General features: G+C 40.7%; 1 protein-coding gene across 1 annotated transcript in view; it reads left to right on the forward strand.

Moving 5' to 3' along the window:
• JAM2 (junctional adhesion molecule 2) overlaps positions 1-18,268 on the forward strand; it is a 40,047-nt gene extending 21,779 nt beyond the window's left edge. The window contains exons 2-10 of the mRNA XM_055801508.1: positions 3,406-3,471; positions 7,865-7,978; positions 9,194-9,346; positions 11,163-11,368; positions 12,832-12,934; positions 14,544-14,651; positions 15,427-15,442; positions 16,367-16,400; positions 17,547-18,268. Coding sequence (XP_055657483.1) covers positions 3,406-3,471; positions 7,865-7,978; positions 9,194-9,346; positions 11,163-11,368; positions 12,832-12,934; positions 14,544-14,651; positions 15,427-15,442; positions 16,367-16,400; positions 17,547-17,579 — 833 coding nt within the window. The 3' untranslated portion in view covers positions 17,580-18,268. The remainder of the gene's footprint in view (positions 1-3,405; positions 3,472-7,864; positions 7,979-9,193; positions 9,347-11,162; positions 11,369-12,831; positions 12,935-14,543; positions 14,652-15,426; positions 15,443-16,366; positions 16,401-17,546) is intronic.
• Positions 18,269-18,362: the final 94 nt, after the last annotated feature.

The following is an 18,362-nucleotide window of genomic DNA, read 5'->3' on the forward strand; positions in this document are numbered from 1 at the left end:
TAGGGGCATGGGTGCGGAGGGTCTGTCAGGGGCTGGGGGCGGCCCCTGTGGGGAGCGGCCAGGGCTGCCCCGTGCCGGGCACAGCCGGTTCCAGCCGGTTCCAGCCGGCTCCAACGGCCCCAGCGCAGGGCACGGCCAGGCCCCGCAGCCGCCATGGCCGCCATGGCCGTGGGGAAACCTGCACGAGGGAGGGCAGCGCTGCCGGCGCTGAGGGGGAGCGGGTCAGGAACAGCCCGGCCGGCCCCGAGGGGAGACGGACAGGATCCACTGGGGAGCTGGTATTGCCCTGCAGCCCCTGAAGAGAGCATGGTGGAGCAAACATCCACGCTGCGGCCGGTGGAGGAGCATCCCACACCAGTGCAAGTGGATATGCTTTGAAGGCAGCTGAAGCACATGGAGGATCCACATTGGAGCAGGCTCCTGACTGTGCCTGCAGCCCATGGAGAGGACCCTCCGCACACTTTTCCCCTGCTCCAGTGTGGAAGGACTGACTGAGAGGAGCTGTTATGAACTGACCACGACCCTCATTTCCCCACAGCCCCTGCACTTACTCAGTTTTTATTGACAATAAATTTGATTAATTTTCCCTAAGTTGAGTCTGTTTTGCCTGTGGTGGTTATTAAGTGATCTCCCTGTCTTTTTCTTGACCTATGAGCTTTTTGATTTTATTTTCTTGCCCATCATGTTGAGGAGGGGAAGTAAGAGAGCAGCTGGGTGGGTGTCTGGCAGCTGGGCGAGGTCAAGTTACCACCACAGGATACAGTGAATGAGTAAATTAACTTTTATTACAGTGCCATGGAGTCAAATACCTATTCTGACTGCTGCTATATGACCCACAGAGGCAATGTAGATACACATAGAACTGCCACCTGTATTTTTAAAGGATGCTGAAAAAAAAACCCTAGAAAATTATGGAGGGAAAGGCCCATAGGAATGGTTTGGATGGAGAATTCCCTCTGTAATGCCAGGCTTGAACAATAAGGAATGACCTTTAATTGAAAAGAAAACCATGATTGTGTACAATGGTATATTGTACCAGTACTGGTTAATATCTTCATCACTGACATGTAGACAGTGGGATTGAGTGCACCCTCAGCAAGTTTGCAGATGACACCAAGCTGAGCAGTGCGGTTGACACACCTGAGGGATGCTGTCCAGAGGGACCTGGACAAGCTTGAGAAGTGGGCCCAGGTGAACCTCATGAAGTTCAACAAGGCTAAACTCAAGGTCATACACCTGGGTTTGGGCAACCCCTAGTATTAATACAGGCTGGGGAGTGAAGGCATTAAGAGCAGCCTTGTGGAGAACGACTTCAGGGTACTGTCAAATGAAAAGCTGGATATGAGCTGACAATGTGAGCTTGCAGCCCAGAAAGCCAACCATGTCCTGGGTGGCATCAAAAGAAGCATGTCCAGCAGGTTGAGGGAAATGTTTCTCCCTTTCTACTCTTGCTCTTGTGAGACCCCATCTGGAGTACTGTGTTCAGCTCTGGAGTCCTCAGTACAGGAAAGACATAGACCTGTTGGAGTGGATCCAGAGGAGTGCCACAAAAATTATTTCTTCCTATGAAGAAAGCTGAGAGAGTTGGGGTTATTCAGCCTGGAGAAGAGAAGGCTCCAGGGAGACCTTATTGCAGCCTTTCAGTACTTAAAAGGAGCTTATAAGAAAGATGGACAAACTTTTTACTAGGGCCTGTTGTGATAGGACAAGGGGTAACACTTTTAAACTAAAAGAGGGTAGATGTAGACTAGATATAAGGAAAAATCTTTTACAGTGAGCGTGGTGAGACACTGGAACAGGTTGCCCAGAGGGGTGGTAGATGCCCCATCCCTGGAAACTCTCAAAGTCAGGTTGGATGGGGCTCTGAGCAACCTGATCTAGCTGAAGATGTTCCTGCACATTGCAGGGGTGGAAGCTGGACTAGATGACCTTTAAAGATCCCTTCCAACCCAAACTATTCTATGATGGTACCGTCATACAAAGAAAACAGCATGCTAACTCAGAGCTGTGTGAACCTATAGCTGAAAGCCCAAATGGACTAACTCAAGTGAGAAATGAGGCACACGCTTCAATAGAAGTAATCACCTGTTATAAGAAAACAGAAGCAAAAGATTATTGATCTGTTACTGTTTTCAGATCAAGACTGGATATCCACCTCTAGGTTACATGCAACTTTTCCCCTATTAGGCAGGGGAAAGGGAAATTAATTGTTTGGGGATGAATAAAGGAGATCTGCGTGCATGAAGGAGATAAATAGCAAGATTAGACTAAAAGGAGTAAAGCAAGACTAGTTTCTATAAGTCAAAAGAACATTATGTTTTAAACAAGCCCTGTTTCTAAATATCAGTGGGGAGAGGGGCTCAGTTCTTGTTTACACCCTCTGTAGCAACTGTTCAGTTGGCTGACATGAATGAAGGAAACAGGCTGCATTAGGAGTGTCCATGCCATCTTCAAAACTGATCCTAAACCCACAGGAACACGAAATGCTTTTTTTTTTTTTTTTTTTTTTTTTGGGGGGGGGGGGTGTGGGCTGGGGTGGGGGGAAGTTAATGTAAACCTATGTAAAAAACTGTATTTATCTATTCTTAAGCACTTGGTAGATTTGTAGCCTGTGAAGGAGTAATCTGAGTAACTGTGACTGACTCTTGGGCCTTGCAGGAGTCATTCTGAATCACGAGAGAAGTGAGTGGAGTCCTTTCCTGGGAGGAGACCGTCTCTTAAGAGAGGATGTATAGTAAGATCCAGTGTGGGAGGAGGTAGTTGGGGGGGTGTTGATGTAGGGCTAGTGGTTATTTCAGTTATCTGTCTGGAATTTCAGTATTCCTGATGCAAGAGATATCCAAGAATGTATAGGGGTATGTGGTCTGTTATTTCTGATATAGAACTACAGAAACGTTGACTAATGTTTTCCTTCTCATTTCAACAAGAATTTGTGGTAATTGCCAATAACTGCACACGTTTTTTTTTACCCTGTAAAAGCTGTACATGGTATTCTTCAATAAACATTCATGCTTTGTAATAAGAATACAATGGAAAATAACGCGTGTGTATTAATACAAGTCTCCTCAATTAGAAACAAACTGAGATGTTACCCCAGTATAAAACAACTCCTACTGTTTATATAGAACTTCTTACATGTAAATATTATCATGTTGTTGTAAAAGAGAAATTTGACTATTTTTTACAGGTGCCAGGGCATGGAGAGGAAAAGATTAATTTTTCAAGGCCACCCACATGGCCAGCCCTGGTCTAGCTCTTAGTCCCGTGCTCTCTCTAGTGGACAATATCTAACCTGTCCAGCCTAAGGAGGTCTTAGAAATATCGCTTGTAGCTGCTGAAGCACGTATGATATTACAAGTGTTTATTGATGAATCATCTTTTTTTTTTTTTCCTGTTCCCTTGCAGATCGTAAAGTGTCTGGAATTTCCATTGAAACGGATAACAAAAACGTAAAAGCAGAGGAGTTTAAGGGTACAGTATGGGCATTGCTGTGATTATTTTTAATATATACATCATATGTGCAAACTATGTATACAGACGCTGTGCAGCTGTTAAGATTGTCTCCCTCTTTCCTGAGGGGTCCTGTTCCTTCTGTCTCCCTTTACTTTTGTGCAGCTTTGGGCTTGTCCCCATTTTCTCTTACTTGGTGTGGGTGTGCGATTGGACTTGACGCTCCCCAGAGGTCTTTTTCAACCTCACCTATTCTGTGATTTTATGACTTGTTTGTCAGTCCTGGTAGCTCACTCTGCAACTTGTGCCTGGTTTCCCTCCACCTAAAATGATAGTAATTGCTAGAAAGGAGAAGCATTAATTATCTTACAAGATAGAGAAGTGAGTGACTAGAGAGAGAACAACTATAAGTCAGCTAATTGTCAGTAACTATAATTTAATGGCTATTTTTAATTTTCAGTAATTATAATGGCTATTTACGTATCTATATATGTATATGTGATATGTAAAATGACAAATTACTTCCAATAATGTGCTAGAGAAGTTAAGGAGGCAGGGAGGGAAACCTGATTTTTGCTGGGTAGATGAGAAATGGATCCTAGTAGTGTGTATGTGAGGTTTGTGGGTTATGTGAGGTTGGTCAGTTTGTTTGTTGCATTTGGTTGGAGTGGCGGGAGATGGGAATTTGGGAATTGAAAGAACTGTTTGCTGAGCTTTAGGCTTTATTCATCAGTTTGAGGTAATCAAATATTTCTGAGGTCTCTAAAGCTGGGCACCTGTCAAGTATTCTTGTCACTTTGGGTAAAGAAAAATAGATTTAGAGCTTGGGACAGGCAAGAAGAGAGAGAAGCTCTTCAGGTAATATTAAAGCTTCATTAGGTTCTGTCTTTTTATGTGATCTATGGCTTGCATTTTGTTTCTTTGTTATTTGTATGGTACAGTGAGGTCAGTTAAGCATAGCTCCAATCCCATGCCGACTCCTTTTTGTGTAGCAGCACTAAGGGAATGGCAGGGGCTGATAGGTGTAGCTATTCACCTGAATACAGCAGGTCTGAAATGCTCTTTTCTTTTCTCCTGTGTAAAGTAAAGGAGGGTGATTGGTCACTGGAACAGGCTCCCCAGGGAAGTGGTCCCAGCACTAACCCTGTAAGAGTTCAAGGAGCATCTGGATGACAATTTTAGTCATGTGGTTTAGCTTTAATTTGTTCTGCAAGGAGCAGGGAGTTGGACTCAACAATCCTTGTGGGTCCCTTCCAACCTGAGATATTCTATGATACTATAACCAAATGATAGCCTCTAGACCAGATGTAAATCGAAATCAAGCACCATCCATACCTCTCCAAGATCCCAGAAGGCTTTTCCAGGCCTGGGAGAGCCTGTGCTGATGCACAGCATCCTGTGGACCTACTTTAATGCAAGTCAGGTAGACCTGTTCTGGAAAACACCTCTTGCTGACTCCATTAGTATGGGAAAAAACAGGAGAGGGGGACTATAACTAATTAGGGTTTTATTATGTTGTCTCTGTTCAGCATGCACTCTCTTTCTTCTATTCCATTCCCTTTCTTCAAGTAAGTTTAGTGGGAGGCCATCGGTGCTAGCTTTTTCTGAAATGAAAAAATGTGACATGCAAGAAAGGGGTGGCTCTTTCAAGACAGAGGTGACTTGTTCAGCTGAGCTGTCTTTATGTCAACTAATATAGACTAGCTCATGAGACCAGCCAACTGTCACAAGGTCAGTAGCAAAAGCAAGCTGAGCTTGAATGATGGTTTTTCTTTGTTAGAGGGATACAAAAACAAACTGGAAAGGAAACCTTAACAAATCTTAAGATTCAGGAAGCCTCCACCCATCCACTCAACCTGAAGTCAGGAACCTCAGGCTTCCTGAGTGCACAGCATGTTTTTCGAAGCGGCCAGCGCATGTGTAACATGTTTCTGGCAAAGAATGCCCTCCTGCCTCAATTTTTCTTTCAAGCCTGGACATTTTTTCCCCTATGAGAAATCACCAAGGCTACCAGTCTGGCCCCTTGGAAGCTTTTTGTTTCTTTACAGAAGAGACCTGTGAAATCAGATTCTAAAGGGTGAGTGGGTAGATCTGTTGGTAGCTCTTAATTGCCCTTCAGCCTTGTTTGCTGAGACTGGAAACAAGGGTGCCAGTTAATGCAGATTGGCTGTATGTTTGAGCAGTGGATGTTTGTATCCTGAAAGCTAGGTAGGTACTGCCAAAACTATAAAGGCTTTTGATCCTTGATACTTGGCCTGTGTTGGAAGACAAGCAGCCTAAAGGTGGCAAGATCAATATTGTATTTGTTTCTTTTACAGAAGTTTCTGGGAAATACTAAATTTCTGCTTTATTAATAGATTTGGAGCCAGTCAGATGTGTGGTTGGATTCTTTCCTCTGATGTTGTCTCCCAACAATTCTTATTAATATCTTGACTTAAGAGTTATTTATGGGGGGGGGGGTGGGGTGGGGAGGGGCTGGGCTATATATTTTTTTTTCCAGTATGCTTTTCAACAGAGAATGGAACTGCTGAAGCACTGAGTTTGTCCCAGCAACTCAGCTATATGGTTTGTTGTGTCTTCTTGCCCTCTTTAGTTGCCCCATAATAACTATAGGCTTGACCATAGACCACAATTACTATGATTCAAGCAATATATTACTGATAGCATCTGCTGATGCCCTGCTGTGAGGGAGTGAAAAAGAACAGTTAAGCTCCCAGTATGGCTTGTTCCTCACTGGGAGCACTAATTTTGCTTTGTTTCCTACCCAGTTATGGCAACTTTAGCAATAATCTGCAACTCTTGAAATCTCAGCCTTTGTGAAATTTGGTTGATGATGCCCTAGTGAGGGAAACTAGAGTGGACAGACAGAAAGGTGAACAATTGTATGAACCTTCTTTTCTTGAGAACTCAAGAAAAATAAGAGGTGATTGCCAAGGGTTGTTATGAGCAGTCTCTGTTGCCAGCAGCTCTGGGAGCCTGGGTGTTTGTCCTACCCAGCCACTGGAGCCCAGCCCAATGCTTCGGGAGATGTAGGGGTCTTTGACCCAGGCCAATGCTTCTGGAGTTGTAAGGATCTTTGTCCCAGGCCAACGGACACAGCTACTGCTTTCCCATTTGCAGATTCAACCAGGAGCAAGGCTGCATGTGTGTCCCAGGGATGCATGTGTGTGTGCACACCTGCACATACACACACTCGTGATGCTGCCAGCTATACAGACTGCCACAGACAAGTCACTGCCTTCAACAACAGTTGAAGTATGGACAGCTGACCCTTCTTCCTCCTCTCTGGCTGGTGGTGAAAGCCCTCACAAAACACTCTCTAGATTAACAAGCACCTGCACGTTCATGGATCCCCTGAGTACCAGCACAGCCCCTCTGCCCATCCGCTGCACCTGCCCTACTTACTAGCTTCCCCAGCTTGAGGTCTGCCAGTGAATTACAAACACACCTCCAGGCACACCAGGTTTAGGGAAGATACAAACACTGCACACGCGCTGCACACTCCCATATCCAAAAGCCAGAACCACAAGTGCAGGGGTGCCTACACCCCAGTGTGACCCCAGCTGTGGGCCCTGAATTTACCCAAGCCACTCCTCTCTGCCCCGATAGCTAGCACTCCAGGCACGTGTGCTTTGAGACCCACCAACACACACTCCCAATGTCTGTGGCCCCTCCAACCACTGATGCAGAGACCCACACTCGCTCTAGTTGCCTACACCACAGTCCCATCAGTTTGTCTGGAGACTGATAAACTTCGTCATTATCTCTGTTAGTCCTTGTCTGTCATCTTTATTTCTCTGTGTTCTTGTTTGTTGCTGTTCTTTTTGCTTGTTACCATGTTTGCATCAACGAGGTCTTTGGGAAACTTTAATGAAGCACTTTCACACCCTTACAATAACCAATGTGAAACAGTAACTAAATACATAGGTTAGGAGAATATTTAACCAACTTACTAGTTTGTTTTCCACCTGCATTGCTATACATTTAAACAGTTAAACTGCTGATACTGAATTCAGGATGGTAACTCACAAAATATTGTTGATAATGGGGTCAGAGTCCTTTTTTAATGGTGGTCTGCTCACTGACAAAAATGTTTAAACCTACAATGAGGGTAGTAGTACAGAATCTGTGCCCATCCAACATGGAAATATCTAGTCCCCAACATCTGAATTTTGATCCAAAGGCCATTGAAGTATGAGAAAATTACTAGCTTCTGTTTCCCCTTTGTGTTTGTGTAAATCTGGAGAAGGTCTGATGGGATCGCTCTGAGAAGTAGATCTGGCCCTTGCTGGCTGCTCAAGTTCTTTTGAAGACGGATATTAATTTTATGGAGCCTGAACGTGTACTAAACACAATGCTAAAATCTTTAATTTTCCCCTTTTTGTTCTTTTTTTTTTCTCTCTCCCCAATCTAGAGGCTATTCTTAGTTGCAAGCACAAATTTTCAAAAGGGATGAGCTTAAGAATAGAATGGAAGAAAATCCAGTCTCAAGGAGTCTCATTTGTCTACTACAATGGTGAATTTACAGGTACAGTACTACAAACTTAGACTGATGGTGTAACACATCATTCCCTCACATAGATATTGACCTTTTCTTGGGGAATAACATTAGGAAAATGATTGAAAGAGAATGGTCTTGACCCTCCATACTGAATACCTGTCCTTTCGAAGAAAAGAATTCTTCCCTAGGGGAAAAAAATATTAATAAAATCATCAATGATTAGTTACCTTGTTAATTAAATTAAATATAATAAAACTCAAAACTAGGAAAAATGGCACTGCACATTCCATGACCTTTTTAAAAAATGGAATTACATTCAGACATTAACTCCCCAAAACTACTGCAAGCTCTGCACTCCTCCTGTCTTACAAAGAGGTTTCTGAAGCCTCCTGTAGAGCTGGAGGCTTAGATATGAATAATGCAGCAATTTTTATATACATAAAATATAAACTCAGCTGTATATTTTAAATTATTTGTACTCTTTTCAGAAGTGGAATTTCTGTTTATATGTTCTGTAAAGGACTTACCTCAGCTCCATGTGTTGAAGCAAATATGGGTCTCTGGTACCTTGTACACAATAAACAAAGGCTGAGAAATAAAGTAAAATCACAGTGATTTTGTTAATTTTTAGAGCTTGCAGGATGTCCTGATCTTGTTGATGAACTTGGTTTTGTCTGCATATATTTAATTTAGAGAAGCACTGGAACTCATGGCTCTGTGTGTGCATGTAACTTTAATTTTGTAATAAGCTGGAGGATGGAAAAAAAACTCATTGTAAGAAGTCGGCAATATCTTTGCTAAATCCGTGAAGTTTTTCTTGCCAAGTTAAATCAAATACTTTTCTGTGGTCTCACTCACAATTCTTTCTGTAAGGTAACTAAGTGACTACTAATGACTCTAATGGAAAATGTTGGGGTTTTTGTCACCTGACTACTGCTATATGTGTTTTCTTGAAATATCTGGAGAAGAAAAGCATTCCATCTTCCAACTAGAAAATGTATGACAGATGTAGGTTTTTGGAACTGAGGGTGTTTGGGGGTTTTTTGACCAAATGGAATAGTTGTGGAAGGTTCTTACTGTCTTGGGAGGGGGCTTACATATTGTTTCTTGATGATAGATAACTAGCTCTGAACAAATGAGCAATAGTTCATAAATTACACACAATTCCAGAACAAGCCAATGAGATGTAGACATTTGCTGTAAACAAAGAGCAGAAACCTCTCTGTCTGTTCTCCCTTAAAGGTGATCTTCGAGGCCGAGCAGAGATGCTGAATACAGGAATCCGTATTAGAAATGTGACTAGAAAAGATTCTGGGACCTACCGTTGTGAAATCAGTGTAAAGAGTGAAGAGGGGCAACACCTGGGAGAAGCTACTATTACTCTCACAGTATTGGGTACAAAGTTTATTACTTGGACTTCTGTAAAGAAATTGAATGATGGCAGGGGGTGCTGAAGGGGTTGTCCTTATGGTGTGTGGCTCCTGGGGTTTTGGGTCTTCTTTGAACTGGGTTTATAAACACATGTGCATGTGAACATTCTACAACATACTTCAGAGAACATCATTGAAAAACGCACACTTACATTAGAAAGGTACATAACTAGGGGTTTGCTGTTAGAAATGTGGGTTTCAGTTCTCAAAACTTAGCAAGTATGCTGATTTATGTGATGGTGAAACTTCATTTCTACTAAAATTGAAGTCACTCAGTGGCTGAGAATCTGGGTAAGCTGATTGTGGTGTTTGGCACTGGGAAGTCAGCATCTGTCAACACTTATCAAATATTCCTAAGCAGGAGTTCATTCCAATATGCTACTGTCTTCTCTTTTTGGAAGGAGAAACTGCTGCAGTGTCTGCGCAATGCCAGCCAGTGAGCTAGCAATCTGTGGACTTTGTTTACAGGAGAGATGGTGTTGGCTTGTGGTTGTTCTTTGTGGATTTTTGTTCGTTTTCTTTCCCAGTTGGGGAAAGTGATTACTGAGCACATTGTTCCTGGTATTTTTCCCAGTGGATGAGTGGTAGCGGTTGGTAGTTTTCTTCTTTTCTCCGTATAGGGAGAAAAGAAAATATTTGGTTCTGTAGTTTCTATATTGTATTCTTCTATACAAAAATAATTAATCTTTTACAATTATAAATAAAGTTTCAAAGTTCTTCATAAAGGATGATAAATTAAGGAACTTCTGATTAGCTTCAACAATGAGGTAACCCCAATTATTCCTTCTTCCTTCCACTCTCTCAACTTTCCTCTTTTAAATGTAGCTTCTTAATTTGAAGTTGAAATCTTAGAGCCCAAAGGGGGGGAGGGAGGGGAGGAGAGAGAGAGAGAGAGAGAGAGAGTGTTGCTCACAAACCTTTTTGAAAGTTAATGTGAATTAGTTAGTATTTCACTTGGGTTTCTTTAATTTTGCTTTTTATTTTAAAAGCAGCCAGGAAAAAACTATGAATACTTTCTATGGTATCAGTTGTGCTTTTAATGTTCTGTGCATGCCTCTTCACCCTTAGTTTCTTCTCCCTAGCTTCAAGTTAGCCAGGAAAAAAAAAAAAGAAAGAGTTCCTTTTCACATAATAAAAATCAGAAAAGACATGTTCATGGTAGAAGAAACGATCAGTTCTCCTGCATCCATGTGTGGGAATGTTTGTTTTTACTTTAAACTGAAATTTAGTAGCCAATTGGTTTTGGTCCTCAACCTGAGATTTATACAATGGCTATGATGATGGCAAGTCTTTGTAATTCTTTCTGACAATCATATTTAAAAAACCAGTTGACTTCTTTTAATACAAAGAAAACATTTTTCCTTCTCGTTAATTCTGTTTTTAAATAATGGGGCAGAGAAGGGAGGAATTGCTGGACTACAGATTTCCTGAGTTTTGTCTCTTCTGTCTGTGAGTGAGCAAGAGGCCCCATACAAGAAACAAAGTGAAAAAAAAACTCTTTTGGACTTGAGTGAAGTGTATAGCTTGGGGACAGGATGACACAGCGTGTGATGAGGGAGGCTGGGAGCAAGCCTCTTTCTTCCATTTTTAGCAACTCACAAATTTACTGTGCTCCCCAGTAGCAGGACTCTGCCTTCAACCCCTTCTCCAGCACCTCATTTAAGTCGTGGTAATTCCTAAGCATGTACACAAGTGCTCACCTCCTCACCAGTGACTGTCAAACTGTTGCCATATAGACAATACTGATAAGACTGTGTAACAAGTGCAATTTCATTGTCCAGTTGCTCCGACTACGCCGGTGTGTGAGGTACCCAGCTCTGCAATGACAGGAACAGTAGTGCAACTGAGCTGTAAGGAGACTGAGGGGTCTCCTCCGTCTGAGTACCAGTGGTACAAGAATGGTGTTGCCTTACTGGAAAAGACAGGAACAGGCAGTGCTAGAGCAGCAAACATAACCTACACCATGAATAAGAAGTCTGGCACTCTGGTAAGTGTAATAACCAACTCTGTCGTAACTAGCTTATCATGAAGACCAAATTTTACTGTTTAGTACAATGATGCACAGGGATCTTAATCCAGAAATGCACGAGGTCTTTGTCAGAGATCAATGTCATGCTGAAAAACGTGCTAACAAACATAGAAGGTGGTTTCTGCCTCAGAGCTAGAGACATTGAGTGATACAGGAAAACTGGGTGAGTTGCAAGCCTGCAGTAATGATACATGAGCAGAATCTAGACAATACATGACAAATTTCACCTTGCCAGTTGGCTAACTTGTGCCAGGTGAGAATGTTCCCTCAGTATGTCAACAGAAGTTATATTTGACAGCACCTTAAAACTGAAATAGCAACTTCACACATTTCAGTGGGAATCCAGCACTAAGGGAAGCCCAGAATCTGTACAATCCAGTGACATTTACACATTCCAGTCCAGTACTTGTGAAGTCAGTGGGAATGGGTCAGGGCTGTGAATGAGTTTTGTGGGTTTTTTGGTTTAGTTGTAGTTCGTTTTCTGGGGTTTTTTCCCCCTCAGAACTGGCTGTCTCTTTTTCATTCCTCCCTCATTAGCTGATCCTTCTAAAAAAAAGGATACATACTACTTACAATGCATTGTCAGCTGAGATTTTTCAGAAGTAGAGTTGTTCTAGGAACACCCTACTCTTGTGCATGATCAAATGTGGAAACTGAAATGTGACTAAGCATTCTGAGGTGCTGCGGATCTTTCAGCGCACATGGAAATTAGGTGGATTACTCAAAATTACTAATCACTTTGAAAAATCTTAGTTTTAAAGTATGGGATATATTAAAGGGAAAAAAGTTAATAAGTCTAATAATTAAAAAAAAATTCGGAAACACTGGAATTCATGAGGTCACTCTCTGTCCATCTCTTGCTTCCTTATTTTCATTTTTACAGTAATAGTATTTGATAAATACTGCAGTTCAGCATTTCTCCATTGGAAGATGAGAGAAAGTACCATTTCTGGGTGCAGAGGGAAACCCAGAAATTTTCTGTGGGAAATATTTTTTGTAGTAATGATATTTTTTTTAAATTGTTTGGTGGTTTTTTTTTTTTTTTGTAAAATTAACAAAATATTCTGATTTCAGGGATTCTAGAATTAGAGCATGTCTAAGAAAATGCATTTTATTGGAAAGTACTGATCCACTGAAAAAGAATCTCCTTGTAGATACACTCCATCTAGTTAAAATGTCCATCTAAAAGACCCTTTTAGACCAGAAGCTGAAGTTAAGGACCAGGGAGTGTGACTAGGGAGGTGAATTATGAAGTCAAATTGGACCAGAATTTGTCGCTTTCTTTGATTTTTTTTTTTTTTAAACAAAAAAAAACCTTGAGTCTAACAAAAAATCCCTGTTGACATTTCAAAATTTCTATCCCACAGGAAATTCTGAGTTCTGTTCCACTCTGATAATGGTTTTGGACTCTTTCTTAACAGCTATTTAACACAGTTACAAAGAATGACACTGGAGAGTATTTCTGTGAAGCCTCCAATGGAATTGGATTATCTCAGAAATGCTCAGTGAAGCGAATGCAAGTTGGTATGTGTCAGAGGAAATATGGGTGGAAAACAGTCTTACAATAGGAATTATTTTATTGCATGATGCAACCGAGAAGTTAAGACCAGACTGAATTACATCTTTTTGTTTGATTATGGTATTTTTTGGGAAGAATAATGAGTTCCTTATATGTAGTTGCTGTGGCTACTTAAAGCATTCCTTTCCTACAGCACAAACATATCTCACTGCTTTTCACAAAAAAGCAGCTAGTTCAGTACCTTAAAATTCTTGCAGTAGCCAGCCTTCAGGCTGCTAAACACTGAACTTCACAGAACAGCAGTATCCATATGAAAGTCACACCTTTTGTGGAAGATGTACGGGATAATGTGCCAGAAAAGCCTTCCTTTTGAGACGCATTCATGTGGGTTCTTAATGTAACAGATCCATAATTTAATGGAAGGACTCATTTATACTTGGCAGAGGAACACTGAAGTCAGTGTATTTAAAAAAAAAAACAAACATCCTGCTGCCTGTCTTTTTTCTACTTGCACAGCATACATGCAGTATAGCGTTGGTTAGCTAATAAAGAATTTAGCAAAGCCTGAAGGGACAAAGTCTATAATAACCCAAATGTATGAATGCTTTTGAAAAATATAAAACTCGTTCTTGCAGGTGTGATAGGAAAGCAGATGATAGCAAATCCTAACAAATACTGCACAGAAGTTTGTGGCCAAGTATTCCATAAAGCAATTGTCTGGTGTTTTCTTAGAACATGGCTGAAAATAGCTGTATCATGGCTTTTAATGCATTCCTGGTTGATTATGAGCAAGTGTTCCACAAGCTACTGAGACAGAATCCCTCTGTTGAGAAATAGCAAACATAGCTTAATAGGTTTGGGGGTAAAATTCCTAACCATTTATTAATGTATGCTTAAAGACAGGATCTAAATGAGCAATTGGACATATAACAGAAACCTATGAAAATGTTTCTGCTTGTTGATGTTTTTCCTAAAATGGATGATTGTCTGAAGCTCTTGGTGATTATATCAGGAAAAGGGCATAGGTCATCATCTTCGCAATAAAAATTGCTAAATGTTTCAGTAGCCCAGTGTAGAGTTTAACTTTAGATGTCTGGGCTAAAATATTTGTTGGCCTTTGTTGTATTGAATTTTAAAAGCCATGCTGTTTAAAAATGAAAAAGCATTGAATTTTAAATAACTCACCTGAAGAGTTCTTCAGGACTGGGACCAGACATTGCCACCAGCTGTTTCAGTTATTTTAGGCAAACCAACAATATGAAAACACTTGTTTTAAGACTTTTAAAGGTTTCAAGGTATTTTCCCTTAGAGACATATTACTTGAATAATACCTCTTGGGGATAGGTATAATGAGGAGTATTTATCCCTTGACCCCTTATTCCTTCCTAACTAACCAACTAAGCAGTTGCAGTGTATCAAGCACTCCTGCTAATGTGGCTGTGATACAGTAGTGGGTTTGGAAGGCTTATCTACATCTAAGTGTTACTAATTAACTTATGCAGCTTGGGCCAAAGACATATAGATACAAAAGGTGCCTTGAGTAATTAGGTAAAAAATCCAGGCAATGGAAATTTTTACAGCTTTCAACATTGGACTTATGTGTTATCATTACAGATGACCTTAATGTAAGCGGTATCATCGCTGCTGTAGTATTTGTGGCTCTGGTAATGGCATTGTGTGGCCTTGGAGTATTTTATGCCCAAAAAAAAGGCTACTTTACAAGTAAGTGAAATAAAGTCACTTTTCTTCCTTGTGTCAAAAAACTGACTGTACTTCTGCTGACTGTAACATGTTCTCCTTTTCATGAAGGCTCTAACTCCATGGTACTAAAGCTAAAGAGCATTAGAATAGCAACTTTTTTGTAGAGACATTTTTATTCTGCCAGCTTCTACTGCAAAAGATACTTCACAAATGACATGGAGATGTTTGTGCAGTTGCATAAGCCTGCCCAACAGCGATCTAGGGAAAGCAACGAGCCGAACCTTGGTTCCTTGGAGCCTCTGTGCTATAGTTTTGAAAGGGAGCGGCAAAGAAAGCCGTGCGAGTTTTCTTTTAGTCTAAAGATCTGAGCGGCTTAGCGCTGATGAAGGGGAGACTAAATTAACTGGCTCCCTCTACTGGGGCGTGGTGGAAGTGCTGTTAAGGATTGCTGCAAAAAGCCGGACACCGCGCAGCCCTCCATAGGGTTTACATTAACGCCTGTGGAGTTCAGCACGGCAAGGAGAGATGCTAGATGTCGGGGTCTGAGAAGTCCCGCTGCCCGAAAGGAACTGGCTAACGTAGCTGCTCTTGGAGTTCACGTTCACTTGGAAGTTCATTTACCTTTGAAAGCAACCCAATCCTTTTCTGTTTAAGCTCACTACACCAAAAAGACATTTGGTTCAGAAACTCCTTCTAGAAACTGAAGAGCTGAATAAGTTGTGAATAACTATTTCAAATAATTTTACATCAGCTAAGGAAATTGTTCTTGAACTAATTTTTTCTCTTTCTTTTTCAGAGGAAAGCTCTTCCCAGTAAGTATCTTCATGCAAGTAGTACACAAATCACTGCAGACTTCATTTATGGTTTTGATGATCGAGGAACTGTGATGATTGTTTAAAGGCCTTTATCACGATTCTTGTACAGTGGTTTTTTTGAACACTGAAATAAACCTGATCTACAGCCCAGCTAGTTCCCTTATTAGCATGAGTGTGCTGGTCAGAAAATGGATTGAGCATTATTACTGTGATAAACGTGCAGAGATGTATCTTTTTACAGTTCTGGTTTACACCCCTAACTCAGCTACAGGCATGCATTTATCTCCTCTTCAAACTAAACAAAAGATGATCAGAACCAAATTGAGCTGTCTTTATATCCATGCCCACAGATTATTTCAGGAAATGTTTTGTAAAAATGACTGGTGGAAACTTTCTGAGGGTGTCTGGTCTACTCCTTTGGTATGGATTTATTTCATGCACTTACACTTCTTGGTAGCAAGTCAGAATTGCTCAAGCTATTTTAGTGCTCCCACACAAGGCTAATATGTGCTTCATTGGAGGCTGGCCTCCAATTTTATTTTATTTTATTTTAAAAGTTTATCTTACCACTTCTAGGTTATAGCAGGTTAAAAAAAAAAAGTAACGTACTAAAGAGACATTTAAGTGTTTCTTTAAAATACTGTGTGATTTATACTGGCCATGAACTAGACAAAAAGCATAACTGGGATACTTGAAAAGACAAGCTAGGGAAGGTAATTTGACAGTGGTTCATGAGATAATGATGGCTATCTATAAAAGCATTTGATTTGGTTTTTTTTAATCTTTACTAAGAGGGGAAAAAACCCTAAGGATTGCTGGAAGTCTGGAAAAATGTAGTCATAAACAAGGTTCTCAAAGGGTGAAAACCAGTGCTGATAAAGTCACTGCTTAACCTATGCTCCTTTCCTGCTCTGTTAACAGAAAGAAGACCAACTATCAATCTACGAGTGAAAAGGCAAGTATTTTGCATTCAGTAGTGTGTTTAAAAACTTTTAAATGTCTTCAGAATTCCTTAGATCTCCATGAAGTTTTTGCACACATACAGACACCCACACCTGCCAAACCATACATGCCACCAGCACCTGGAGATACCTTTTCTCTGTTTACATGTATAGCTTCCTATTGCACAGTCTCAAGTGCCATACAACTTTGCTCCATACTTCGACATATTTTTGCTTGCAATGCCAACCAGATTTTTACCTGGTTGTCTTTTACCTACTTCTTCCTAATTTTCCCTGTTCTATTAGCTTCTTTCATTATTTTTCTCTCCCCTCTTCCTGATTATTTTCATTCTATCACATAAAGAGGTAACACCCTTAAGACTATTAGGCAATATCATCTCTATACTGTCCACTTAACGATGCCATTTCTTGTGAAGACTTCCACTCTGCCTTGCTTTTACAAGTTAACCAAGGAAACTAACTCAAGACATAGTCCAAGGCAGCAGTAAGACAAAGAACAGGCCTTAACTCCTCTAATGTGGGTCAAAAAGCTTGACTAAATAGGGAAGCTGAACTTTAGTACCCACCCCCCCCTTCCTCACTGAGAGGGCTCAAGGGCTTTAACCACACGCAACTTCTCTGGCTTTTCAGATTGGTGCAGAGAGAAAAGGAGCTCCAACTAAAACTTCAATGAGGAGCAACTTCATTTCAGTTTAAGACTACATTAGTAGCCTTAAAAACTCACTGAACACCACTCATTTCTTTAATTGAAACAGAACATCGTAAATGGCATAAGCTTATTCCTTCACCTATTGTGTATGTAAGAAACTTACTGAGGCCAGCTATCTGGCTGCTGAGTGGGAAGGAACAAATTTCAAGAGCTGTGGTACCTGTTTATCAATATTAAGGCACTTACAAATCAGATGCTCACACAGCTGTTTGCTTGATGCTTGCATTTTTTAATAGGTTATTACTTATATTCCGTGTAGCAGTGCATTCTGTAGACTTACCTTTCCAGAAGAGAGTAAACATTAACTCTCAGTGCTTCAGGCATGCTTCATTTTAATCTCAATGCCATAGTTTCTTCTGAAATGTACATTAAATGTTAATCTGGTTAAACTTCGAACAATTACTTATGTAACCTTGTTTGCTTCATTTAGGATTTCAAGCATACCAAGTCCTTTGTTATTTAGAAGATTTCAGCCTCTGTGAGGGACATCAAATGACTACTTGTTATACAAAAGTATCAAAGGGATCTTTTGACCTCTACTCTGTAAATACTGTTGCCGCATAGTCATACATGCTACAAATAGAACCTGCCAATGTTTAGAGGTAGTCAACCTGTCTGTGATTGCTTTTTTTTTAAAAAAAAACCAACACAACCCCCCAAAAAACTTAACTTAAAGATAGAACTACATTGAATACACAAATCAGTTTGCGTGAAGACTTCTTATTTTGTTCATGTATACATGTAGCAATACAGGATTCACTCTTACAGCTTGGAACAATGTATTATATTCATGTAACTTTCACAGGCGACCTTGCTACCACTCCTTCTACTACTTAAGTCTCCGCCTTTGCCAAGGGCTCAAGTTCTCCTGCAATTCTGACAAATTAGTACCTTGATATCGTATTAGAATTGCCACAGCCACCTGTAAATGCAGACTTAAACTCAGTAAGCTTCCTGTAATAGAGGCTCAAGGAGTGTTTTACTGTCTAACTTAAAATGTCTACAGCTTACCTTCCACAAGGAAGTTATCTCTCTGCAGACTGCATATGCAATTTCATTCTGAAGAAAACCCATGCCAGTACAACTCGAGCTGTAATATCTGGACCCTAACTGCTGGAAATGTCACAAATAAATAGTTCTCAGAACCTGGAAGTATTTGTGTCAGTAGTTCAGTTACTGAAATTTAAATCTCATTAACAGGTTTCAGTTGCTTCTGTAAGAGTAACATTTCATTACTTGTGTGTTC

Source organism: Falco peregrinus, chromosome 4 (genome assembly GCF_023634155.1).
Source record: "Falco peregrinus isolate bFalPer1 chromosome 4, bFalPer1.pri, whole genome shotgun sequence".
NCBI lineage: Eukaryota > Metazoa > Chordata > Aves > Falconiformes > Falconidae > Falco > Falco peregrinus.